The sequence below is a fragment of the Gavialis gangeticus genome, unplaced genomic scaffold (assembly GCF_001723915.1).
Source record: "Gavialis gangeticus isolate Ggan-Ray unplaced genomic scaffold, GavGan_comp1, whole genome shotgun sequence".
Classification (NCBI taxonomy): Eukaryota; Metazoa; Chordata; order Crocodylia; family Gavialidae; genus Gavialis; species Gavialis gangeticus.
This window is the reverse complement of record NW_017728960.1, coordinates 4,952,135-4,964,159: the sequence shown is the minus strand read 5'-3', so window position 1 is coordinate 4,964,159 and position 12,025 is coordinate 4,952,135. Positions and strand designations below refer to the sequence as shown.

Here is a 12,025-nt window from a genome sequence, read left to right as displayed (position 1 = left end):
AGGCTGTGCAGGGATTGAGGGCAAGCTTTCCCATCTCAGCAGGTGTGGAGCGGAGAGAAAAGCCCCTCCCTGTCTCCTGGGGATGGCTGGGGGGACAACTATATGATGCATGCAGTGGCACTCGTATTCTAGTAACAGAGGCTGGAAGTACGCAAGACAGCTCACCCTTCAAGCCTTTGGCACAGTCGTTTCCTGCCACAGGGCTGCAGCACATTGGTTACCTTTAAAGCTGCATTTTCAAAGAGCTGGTGCAGCCGCAATTACAAGCTTAACGAAGCTGCCAGTCACTGAAATTTAGTGCCACATTCTGAAGCCGCTTTCGCATTCGTTCTGCTTGACTGGTGCTCACGTGCTCCGAGTTTATAGTCCATGGGAAAGCATTTCCATTCATCCAGAATTAACCTGGGGTTGAGGCAGCCCAAAGCATTTGCTTCAGGGGAGAATAACAGCACCCGAGTGAATTTAGCACTGTTTGGCAGCAGCCAGCCTGGAGACCAGAGCCCTCTGCTTTGCTGTATTAGGTACAGCACCATGCAGCACGGGACCTGCCATTTCTCACCTGCGCACTTCAGTCCTGACCTGAAGAGAGGGTTAGACACCATAGCCCAACATCCCCAGCATCTGCTGGTTTGTGAGCAGCAATGCTGAGCAAGGAACGCATCGGGAACATGAGACTCACTCTCCTCTCGGCATGAAGAAACATTTCCACTGAAAGCGGAGTCCTGCAGTCACCAGCAACACGCTGCCTGTAAGCCACAGGCTGGGGATCTCTGTGCCAGCCCGTTTGATCCTGGGCTTCCTGCCGAGACTGCTAACGACTGTCAGTCATGGGGGCTGCGGTGACAGGGATACTTGCTCATCAGGAACCACAATGAAACCCACCAGATCCATTCCACCAGGGCAGCAAAGACAGGGGGCATTTAGTTTGTTCCTAACCTGACATGATCCAGTGCCTGGAAGAGCTTTCATATGCCACTGTCATGCTCTCCTTCCTGCCAGGGGATTGAGAGGGTTTTTCCACCCAAGTCTGCATCGTGTTCACAAAGTTCCTCTTGTCCTTCCAGCAGCGCCACCCTGTCCCAGAAGAGAACTCTTCATCCGAGACGGTGAAGAGCACAAAATCAAGTCACCTTTGATTTCTGGCTCTCCGTGCCCACTCCAAGGCTGATCTTGTAATGGTTGCCGCCAGGCAAAGTTTGCTGCACGTATTCCAATCCCATTTGCAACTTCGCAGTGCATCCCAGACCTGAAAATTAAACCCTGCAATCCCTCCTATAGCGACTCATTCCATCCTCCAAAAAACACAACCCATGACTCCAGATCTCCCCCGTCACAAAGAACATCTACCTGCAGGGGCCAAGACGAGACTCCAACACTACAATGGTGCTAGCCCCCAGCAGTAAGAGAACAGGCAGTGCCACGGTATCAGGGGCCAAAGGACTAGCCCCTCTGCAATAAAAGCCACCATTAGCAACTCATCCACTATGAACTGAAGCAGAAAGGGAATAAAAGAGGAAACGACAGACAAATCCGAAGCCTCCAGCACACAGAGATGATGGTCAGCAAGCGCAACATTTGCTCACAATGGCATTGGTTGGTTCTGAAGAGCCTGAACATGCCGTTTCTGAAGATAACTGGACACAAAGTGTTCAGGGATTTTCTGCCCTCATTTAGATCATGTTCACAAAGTTTCTCTTGTCCTTCCAGGAGCCCTGCCCTGTCCCAGAGGAGAACTCTTCATCCGGGAGCTGTCCCAGACTGGCCCCTATCCAGGCTGAGCTGGCTCATTGCAAAACCCAGGGCTGGACCAAGCCTTGCAGAGAAACCCTCAAACCAGAAGGGCTGTGAGACTTGCTACCAAGGGGGTGGAGCCAAGGTTATGAAGGTTCACCCACACGCTCCCATCCAGGGAGAGACACTGCAGTCCTGCTCCAACCAGGGGCTAGACAGTGCAGGCCTGAGGCTGGGGAAGCCAGGGCTCCATTTCCAACCTCTGCCATCATTTCAGGCTGTGGTCCTGAGCAGCTCCCTGCCCCCCGGTGTCCAGTTTCCAGAGCGTAAGATGAAGACACAGGCCTGTCTCCCAGAACGGTTCAGGTTTGCACAGATCTTTGAAGACACCAGTAACAATTACAGGAGTGCGAAGCATGTGCTAAGGACTAGGACTCCTGTATCACCTTCAAGCCGCCCAAGAACCATATGGCAGTGAGTTACTGAATCCAGCTGGGGAGAGTCTTAACCAGCCCGTGCTCATGTAGGCCTCCTAGCAGCAGTGAAAATGTCTTCCCTGCTGGCTTATGGACAAGGTCAGTCAAATTTAGCATCCATAGTGGCTCCAAGCACCAAACAGCTTGGAAACAAAGGCTGCAACATGTCATTGGCAGTTCCAGCATGTCTGCACAGTCACAACACTGAGAGATGGCTGTGGTGCCCCTGGCACCCGGGGATTTACACAGCTATGAGTTCAAGGCAAGCACCGGGAATTAAGCTTCTGAAGAATTAGGTCAGAGAAACTGAGCAGAGGTTCCTGGTCTGCAGGGTTCCCTGCTGGAGGACACCCAGGTGGATGAAATGCCCTGGTGATTTTTACAGCTTCCCCTCGCAGGTGCTGCAGGGCACTGCCCTAGGTTGGCTGGCCCTGCTGGAAGCAGCCTGCAAAGGATAGTTCAAATGGCTTTGCATGGAGCCATGCTTGAACCCACAGAAAAGCACTGTCCAGCACCCTGGTCACAAGTGCAGGAGCCATTTCTGTCAGCAGCTTCCCTGTCAAGCTCTTGGAAGCTTTCTGATGAAGCAAAATATCACTGCTTGAAAGGGGTTATTTTCCAAGATTTAGGGTGCTCTTAGTTTTTACCTCTGCTGTCCCCTCCAAAAGCCCTGAGGATTTCAAGCCAAGCCATCTCTTGGAGAGTGTCCGATATCAAGGAACAAGTAACTTTACAGGGGGAGAAACTGAAGGAAAAAACTTTGACTTCCCTCATGGAGCACAACAGGTCGGTGAAGGGAGTGTAGCATGGAGAGCTGCTTTCTCACCCTCCCACCTCATCCCACAAGTGTCCACCCTGCTCATCCCAGGAGAAACTCAAGTCTCCTCTAAAGCTACGTCTAGGTGAGGATTACTTTGCTAGCACAGGGTTAGTGGTGTGACATAACGGAGACTTCTAGCACAGATACAACTACCCTGGTAAAGCTGTGCTTTGCATCAGTAAAGCCGAACTCATCCCAATGAAACACATGACACCCATCTCTATACCCAGGGTGTCCTCCACTACAGCAGCACTGGCTGGGATCATGCCCTGACTGACAGCTACACTGGCAAGTCTGTTCGATTTGCATCCGGAGTTCGTGTAGTCCGTCCCTGCCAAGCCGCATCTCCTGATCCTTTGCTTCATTCAGCTGTGGACACTTGGCTGGTAACAGCCTCAACTCTGGTGCTGCACAACAGGGAGGATTCCCCCGAACAAGTCCCTTACAATTCATGAACCAGTCACTCGCCTCTCTTGCTTCGCACACAACACACCAACCCAGGCTCCAGTTCCTCCCTGAGAGCAGACTGCACCAAAATAGTGTCGGGAGCCCAGTCACGCTGCATTCTTTCACCCCAACGATGGGAACAGGTTGCTACCTGCCTGAGAAAGCCAGTCTTGCCGCCCAGCGACAGAACCAGCAGCCATCCTCAGGTGAGGCCTCTGGAAATGAAGACCAATCCCTCAACAACACGGTCACGGGGCAGGGAGGCCCACACCAGCTCTGCGTCACACTCTGCAGCAAAAACTCAATCATCCGTGCCACCCCACTCCTGACTTTTCTCCTACAAAGGCTGTTCCAGAGCCCAGGAAGGGCTGAGCACACTGTCACTTCCGCTCTCCCTGCACAAGGCCGTGGGTTGTACCAGCTTCCACACGTTTGGTGCACATCATCTGTAGCGTGGTGCCACAAGCAGTTTCACAGCACCTAAAGATACTGAGCCTGGAGCCCCACACATGTCAGGTGCTGTATCACTGCACTGACAAACCCAGCCTTTCAGAGATCAAGAAAGTGCAAGTTCCTCATCTGTGAGATATAAATGTAACCAAGAGATGAAGCAATTTACCGGAGATGGGAAAATCTGTGACAGAACCAGAAGTTGAACCCGGGTCCCCGAGTCTCAGTTCAGCTAACTGCAGCACCGCCCATGCTTCCCATCCTAGTCATGTTAAAAAATGTAAGCGGACCTTCTTCCTTGCCTCCTTTCCTTACTATGCTAAGGAAAGCAAGGACACCCCTTCCAGCAGTTCAGCTGTTCTTCCTTTGTAACTCTCCTATCAGGCAACTGCCTACATTCAACCCTGGTAGATAGTAGGTTAGTTGTCCAAGAGAGTCACAGGAAGCCTTATGGCTCAGGGCAAGTAGCATCAAACAGGATACACAGGGTATCATTTTGTGAGGCCAAATCCATACTTCTCTACCTCTAGTTTGCACTTGAAAAAGAAAATCATTTATATATAGCCTAATCTTGATTTTTAGCAGTAAAAAAAAAAAAAAAAAGTCCCAGTTGTAAGTCTTCTAACTGGATAAACTTGCAGCAAGCAGAGTTACACTATAAGCAAGCTCAACACCACTGACTTCACCCACCGCCGATTTCTCTTCTGTACCAAGATAATGGGGCCTGGGTAATTTTGCAATGGATTTTATGCAAGCCTCTTGTGCCATATTAAGGAAGTCCCAGCAGCTATGTGTGTGTGTACTGCAGCTCAGCTCAACCATGCAGCACAGTTGCTATTCTGTCTCAATTTTGAGCAAAAAGACTCTGATTAACCCTAAAGAGATCCGTCCTGAAGCGCACATGCAAGCAAAGAAAATGACACGCTTGCATTAATGTTTCAAAAGGCTGAAAACAGTAAACGTTGCTAAAAAATGAGCACTGAATTGCAAAAGGATGCAAAGAGTCTTATGTAAAGGGGAAAAGTATTTTTGGATACTTCAGCAAAGCTTGATATCCGTTCTATCCCGGAAAAATCAAGAGCAGTTAATTACTTCAGTTTATCCAAGCAAATAATTGCCCTACGGAGCACGGGGTAACTTTTAGGCCCTGCCTGAGAGGCAGAGCGTGAAAATGAGAACTGAGTTCTTGGTAAAACTTCTCTTCCCCCTGCTGAAGGGACGGTCTGTTCTGGAGGGCATGGCACCATGTCTCTCATCAGGGCTTTAAGCTCAATTACAAGTCTCAAAGTTTGAATGGAGATGACTGCTTACGAGGCAAAGAAATAAAAAAGCAACAAACCTTGTAAAGACACTTCTGTGACAAAAGCCATAAAAATACCAACTGCCGTGCAGACACCACGCCAGCATCTCACTTGCCACTTCAGCCTGAGACGTTCCAGTAACCCCGAGTACTGGAACAGCACTGGGATTACCGGACATCTCAATGAGATGTTGGCCTGTTGGTTCAGGCTTTGGCTTCAATCCCACAACGTGGGTTAACTTTTCCACTAAGCATTTTCCCCACGTGGTGTTAGAAACCCAAATGCAACAGCATCAGCCTTGAATGTCAGAACCAAAGAGCAACTGTCTAGACGCAAAGGGAAACTGCCCGACCTACTTTCATTATTTCAAGCTGAAGGAAATGCTGGAGGTAGATGGAATAAAAACCAAAGTCGTTCTTCACTTCTTCAGCTGCTACTACAGAGATGGATTTTACTGGAAATATACTGCAGAAATGTTACACAGAGTACACAAAAAAAAAAGAAAGCTTACACATTTATCTAACTGGCACATTGATGGAAAGCCAGTAACACAACAGTGCTTGGACTGCCCATTGCTGTTATCACCCTCCCACCATGGAAATGGGTTGATTCAATTTAACTACTTTGGTGCTAACCCCTCATGCCATTGTGAAAGCAGATCTACCAGCTGCAATGCATTCAACTGGCTGAGAATGGGCCAGAAACAGCACTGGGAGTGAAAATCAGGAGACATGGGTTCAACTCCCTGTGTGTCAGCATCCCCATCTGCACATGGGGATAACGGCACTGCCTGCCTTTGCCAAGCGTTTTGAGGTGGGTGGATAAAAGCCTGGGCTATTCTTGCCTAGACAGGGGCAAGGCATGGAAGAGTGAAAGTGGATCCTTAAACACTACTTACAAACTCTCTTGGCAACATAAAAATAAGAATCAGTTGGGGGGGGGTGTCAGGGAAAGAAGAGGAGGAGAAGAAAAGCAACAGTTGACTACTGTTGAGGTGGATTTTAGTTTTGGCATCTTGACAGGCAAACAGAAGTAAAACAGTTGGACTTAATGCTCTGTGCGATGAGAAGCACACACGAGGAACCTTTCTGCAGATACTGGATTAGCAGAACAATAGAATATGGTGAGAGTCTCCCAATAACACACCAAAACTCCCCGTTTCTATCAATGCATGGTGCTGGAAAGAAGTAGTACAGACATGCCAGCACCAAGTGCTCATGGTTTCTCATCAGCTAGAGCTGCAGGAAGACAAGGAAAAGTTTCCCAAACTTTGATCTGCAAAATCGTGAGTAGACAAACAAGATGTTTTCAGGGAAAGTTAATGCAAGCGCCCGACGAGCTGTAACAGCACTGGCCCCTGAGCTATCATCAGGCACCAAACCTCAGTCTAGCAGGGCTAAGAAAGTCGCAGTTCGAGACTTCGGCCTAGCTCAGCCCACCGCCTGCTTCAGAAGGTGATTTTCTGGCAGGCTGCCCTCTCGGCAGGCAGCACCATGCTGTGAATACGCAGCACACACAGCTGCCTCCTTGTTTTTACAGACAGTTTCTGTACTTTTCCAAAGCGGAATCAGCTTTCTGGGTCCTGACTACACTCCGCAGTCTCCTTTTGGGCAAGGAGATAAGAGTTTGATCTCCTTCGAAAGCAGAGGAGCTAGGTGGAGGGAAGGGTGCGCTTGCACCACATACAGGTCTAGACAAACCCAGGGGAGCTGGGAGGGGAGAGGGGGGAGCGGAATCAACTTCAGTTCTCAACACACAAGAGTCAGGAAGTCAATTAGCAGAACACCCAAATTATTCTCTTTTCCTAGGAACTCAGTATGCTAATTGGGACTATAGTATCAGAGTGTCTCAAATATCAGCAAATTAATCCACACAGCACTTCAGCAGAACATAAACACCATATTACAGACTGGGAATTTAAGATAAATAACTCTTAACCTGCCTGTGTGAGGACATAAGCCAATCCTCAAGAATCTGGAGCAAGTTTATGCTACACACATTATCCCAGAACAGTTCTTCAGGGCGGCAGGCACTGGCTACCGTTGGGGAGGATGGGAGCAGGTACAGACTGGCAGTCTGTAGCTGTGCTGAGCACCACAACTGGCTCTGATCCGTGCCTCCCCACAAAGCCATCCTTCTGCACCATCATATTCATAGCTTAATCCCTCCTGCATCTATTAGATCACTCTGTGGGTGCTTGTCTGGCAGCGGCTCACACACCTGGGAGGGATTTGGGCCGGATTAGTTACAACTGTCATTCAAGATGACAATCAAGGAACTAAATGAGCTTTCGCCATCCGCCTTTGGTGCCCTCAATACCCACAAACACCACATGCTAAGATTAGAGAGGCATGCTGGAACATCAGCCTCTGACACCAAGCTAAGGTGCTAGATGCAAGGGGCAGGCTGCAAACAGAGCGCTGCAGCTGGAGCACACTGTAGGAAGAGTTTTGTATTTCATTTTGCTTCCTGTGCTTGTTCAGAAACCAGACCCGAGAACCATGCTTCTCACCTAAAGATTGCCAGGTGAGCAATCCTGGCAAACAAACATTCAGTGGCACAACTCGAGAGAAATGCTATGCGAAATACTTGCACGTCCGTAGTCTCCCTGGTGAACCAGAACAAATCACAGCACCGAGACGGTTCCTGCCACCAAAAATTTCGTGTAAGGGCAGTCACTGTAACCTGCTATACATCTTCACTGGACTCTGAGCACAGAATACCACTGCAACTCCACTACCCTCTTTGCTCAGTCTCCTGCTGCTAACTGATGCCCGCTAAGTTTTAAAGCCATTTTCCACGTTGGACAAGCTCAAATAAACGTATGCAATGGCCTGTCCAGGAGCAGACAGCAAGGAAGTGGAAAAGGTGAGAAAAGAACTCAAGGGACCTGTCACAAGGCCTCTGGCTCTGACAACTGTCACATGCTTTGCGCTGGCTCAGTCGCTCCATCCACATCAGGCTCAGTGCTTCTGAAGGTGGGAAACGCCATCTAAGTCCCAGCAAACTCACGCACGTGAATTCGGGCACTTCATCAAACAGCTGAATTTTCAGAGCTGCTGAGCACCCGGCTGTCGGCACCAGACGGCTGTAGATCTGGGTGCCAAGAGTTAGCCTGGAAACAGTCTGCCTTCTCCACTGCAACCTCCGCAGCGTCAGCCTGTCCCATAAGCAAGTTAACCATACTCCTCGAGATCAGAATAAGCAGTTAAAAGTCAAGATACTTAAAACTATTAGATCCAACATGCCCCACAAACAGCTGCTGCGCTGGATAGGACCTTGCACAGATTTGCTTGTGCCTCTTCGGGAACCCCACCCATTGAGCCCCTGGTGCTGCAGGAAGAGGAAGGGAAATTGATGCTATTTCTGGAGTCAGTTTTATTGTTTCCTACTCCAACTCGCAGCGATACTAAAATTACTTTCAGGGCTTGGATTTTAATAGATGCAGTGAGAATGAGCATTCGCTCTCTGCTCCCGGCCGAGTGCGAAGAGACGGGGGGCCTCCGATGCATGCTGACAAAACGCAATCAGGAACAAACAACCTTCTGGGGCGGGTGGGTTGACTGATGAACTCAAAGCACAGGCAATATTTACTCTCTCATGCTGGGGCCCTGCATTTCCCATTTCCAAGTGCTACAGAGACACAAGGAAATTAAAAGCAGAACAACTCACCCCCAAATCACATGCAGCCCAACACTGGCTGACCCAGGAGAAGGCATCCAAGTTCCAGTCCTCTTAGATGCCCACCAGTCTATGCCATCTCCAACAGCTGGGAGGAAAACCCAAGCATCCCCACTCCATCCCCTGCTCTAGCCACAGTCCTGGCTCCACTGAGGATCTGTCCCCACGTGACCAGCTCGCAGTCAGAGGTCAAACCCAACCTGGATTGGAGCCAAGAGCAAAACCCCAATTCTCACCCACATCCATGAAACAGATTTCAGTAATCTTGAACACTCAATCCCTTTTAGTGCTTTTCGCAGGGAGCCCAAGGAGGAATATTTTAGACTCCAAGTCCAGGAACACATATAAATATTTCTTTCAGTTGATACGTGCTGTTCTCAAACATCCTCTGGCTGCAGAACTCACCCACCGAGCATATTCTCGGCACAGGAAAGCCAGAGCACAAAGTATCTGCGTAACGAAAGCCCTGTATAGGCACAAGACTCTCAGCCCAGGCTGCAACCGCCCTGGTCACCAAACATTTCCCATCAACTAGAACCAGCCGAACCATGTTGTCCTACACCTGGGAATCTGCAGAAGTGGGGAACAAAGCACTTCCAATGCCGGGAAGTTTCCAAAATGAAGGAGCAATTCAAGTTAACAGATTCTGCAGACATACTGGTCTGTATTTATTTTAAATTCCTCTCCAAGTTGCACCCTAGTTGGGGTGTATCGTGGCAGACCCAAACCCAGGAACTGTGGCATGTCAGAGTGAACATTCAACAATCAACAGATCAAGGAAGTTAAACTGGGACTCGGGCCATTCAGGGGACATGGGCAGGTATTTTAATCCCATTCAGGAGATTCACAGGGAGGGAGTATCCTGCACTGTCCTCAAAGAGGGATTTTCCTCTCCTGAGGAAGCCCATCTCTGCCCAGCTCTCTCCCATCCCCTTTATGCACCCTGATCACTCTGTGGGGGGGATTTTCCAGGGGGCTGCCAGTGGGAAAGGGGATGTTCTCATTTACCACTTCCTAGCTGCTCCCTCCAGCAGATGCACAAACTTTCCTAGATGAACGTTCCCACACATCACATTCCCTCCCCAGGAGGGTCTCCCCCTGCTCCCCATGCCCAAAGCCCACTTCACACCTCCATCCTGCAGCCTGGTCCCCGCCACCCTGTGCTCACACCTCTCCCAACAAGGCAGCTCCTGCTGTACAACCTGCTCTCTCCCAGGCAAATGTCCCCCCAAACACCCATCCAAGATAGCACCGTGCCCAGCTCCCCCAGGGGATGTCTCAGAGAGGGGCCCTCCATGCTCGCAGCCCCAGGATGCCCCCTCAGGGGAGTGGATCTCAGTGCTCAGCCCTCTTGGGGCCAGTGCTTGCAGGCTCTCCTGCCCATCAGCTCTCCCTGGGATCTCTGTGAAAGAGGTCCCCACCTCCTCAGTTCTCCCTATGGGGCAGTGGATGCTCTGAGGACTGCCCTCTGGCTGCGGCACCCCCTTCTTCCAGGCCATAAGGGTAATTGAACCCTGCCCTCCAAGGGGGCATCTGGCTGGGGGGTGGGTCTGAGGGGGTCATTCTTATTCTCTGGGGTCCCTAAAGGAAGCCCCAGCCCTCAACTCCCACCTACTACAGGGTGGGGGATCTCTCTGAAGCAGGGTGGGATTTGCTTGCCCTGGCCTCCCCCAGCACAGAGGCGCTGAGGAGATCCCTGCCTCTACCCCCCCCCATGCAGGGGCATCCTTAAGGGCAGCCCTGCAGCCTCAGCTCCCACCTCCCCAGGGCTGGGGGTGCAGACGTCCATCCCCTAACCTCCCCCAGCCTGGGGGGCCTGAGGGGACCCCACTTCCCCCCAGCTGATGGGGGTGGGCTACCCCAACCCAAGGGGGAGGGAAGGCATATGAAACCCACCCCCCTCTGCTCCAAGCCCCCTGGGCTCGGGCAGGGTCTCTCTGGGGTGGGACTGGGGGGGCTCTTTCCCTGAGGGGCACATCTGAGGATCCCCCCACCTCCCATCATGGGGGTGTCCCTCCCCCACACACTTCAGGGTGACTGAGGGAGCACAGAACCCCACCCCCTCCGCTCCTAAATCCCCTTGGCTGGGGGGGTCGTCTCCCTCCTACTCCCTGCCCTGACTCGGGTGCATACCTGAGACCCTTACCCTTTGTCAAGCAGTTCCCCACCCCTCCAGCTCCTAAACCCCCTGGGTTGAAGGGAGGCTCTCTTTGCAGGGGGGGCATGCCTGAGGAGACCCCTACCCCCTATCAAGGGGTGTCCCACCCCCCAAGCTCCTAAACCCCTTGAGCCAGGGGGTCTCTTTGCAGTGGGGGGCATGCCTGAGTGGGTTCCCAACCCCTGTCAAGGGGTGTCCCACCCCACCCCCAGCTCTTAAACCCCTTGGGCTGGGGGGGTCCTCTTTGCAGTGGGGGAAGGGGCTCCCCTGTCAAGGGGTGTCCTGCCCCCCTCCGCCCCTAAGCCCCCTGGGCTAAGGGGGGCTCCCTGCAGTGGGGGGCATGCCTGAGGGGGGTGTCACGGGTGCCCCGCCCCCCAGCTCCTAACCCCATGGGCGAGCTGTTCCCCCGGGCGCCCCGTACTCACACCTCCAGGATGCGGTCCCCCTTGCGCACGCCGGCGCGGTCGGCCGCCCCCCCGCCCAGCACGGCGCTGACATGCTGCAGCGGCGCGTACAGCTCGCCGTTGATGCTCCGCAGCTGCCCGCCCTCGCTCACTTGGCCGCGCACGTTGAAGCCGTAGCCGGACTCGGACTTGACGATACGGACCACGCGCGGGCCCCCCGCGCCTCCGCCGCCCCCCCCGTTGCGCTGCGGCCCCGGTGCCGCGCGCTGCAGCCCGTCGCCCTCCTCGTCCGCCATCTTGGCGAGCCGCTCGCACGGCCGGGCCAGCCGGCTGCTCCCCCCCTCCGCCCCGGTACGGCCCTCGCCGGCCGCCGTAGCGAGCACGCGAGGCAGCGCGGGACATGGAGTCCGGCAGGCGTCACGGGCCTGGCGCGCGGCCTCATGGGAAGTGCGAGTCGCTTCTCGGCCCCGACGCCTCATGGGAAGTGTAGTTTCCTCGCCCGCTGCGGAGTCCACTGCCCCATGGGGGCGCCCCGCTGGGGCTGCTGGGAGGTGTCG

The 12,025-nt window shown here is 52.6% G+C and overlaps 1 protein-coding gene across 2 annotated transcripts in view; it reads right to left on the bottom strand.

The window, feature by feature from the left end:
• Positions 1-11,776, bottom strand: part of SNX27 (sorting nexin family member 27) — a 66,736-nt gene extending 54,960 nt beyond the window's left edge. For both annotated transcript variants that reach the window (XM_019528401.1, XM_019528393.1), the window contains exon 1: positions 11,490-11,776. In XM_019528401.1, coding sequence (XP_019383946.1) covers positions 11,490-11,764 — 275 coding nt within the window. In that variant the 5' untranslated portion in view covers positions 11,765-11,776. The remainder of the gene's footprint in view (positions 1-11,489) is intronic.
• Between the last annotated feature and the right edge of the window lie 249 nt (positions 11,777-12,025).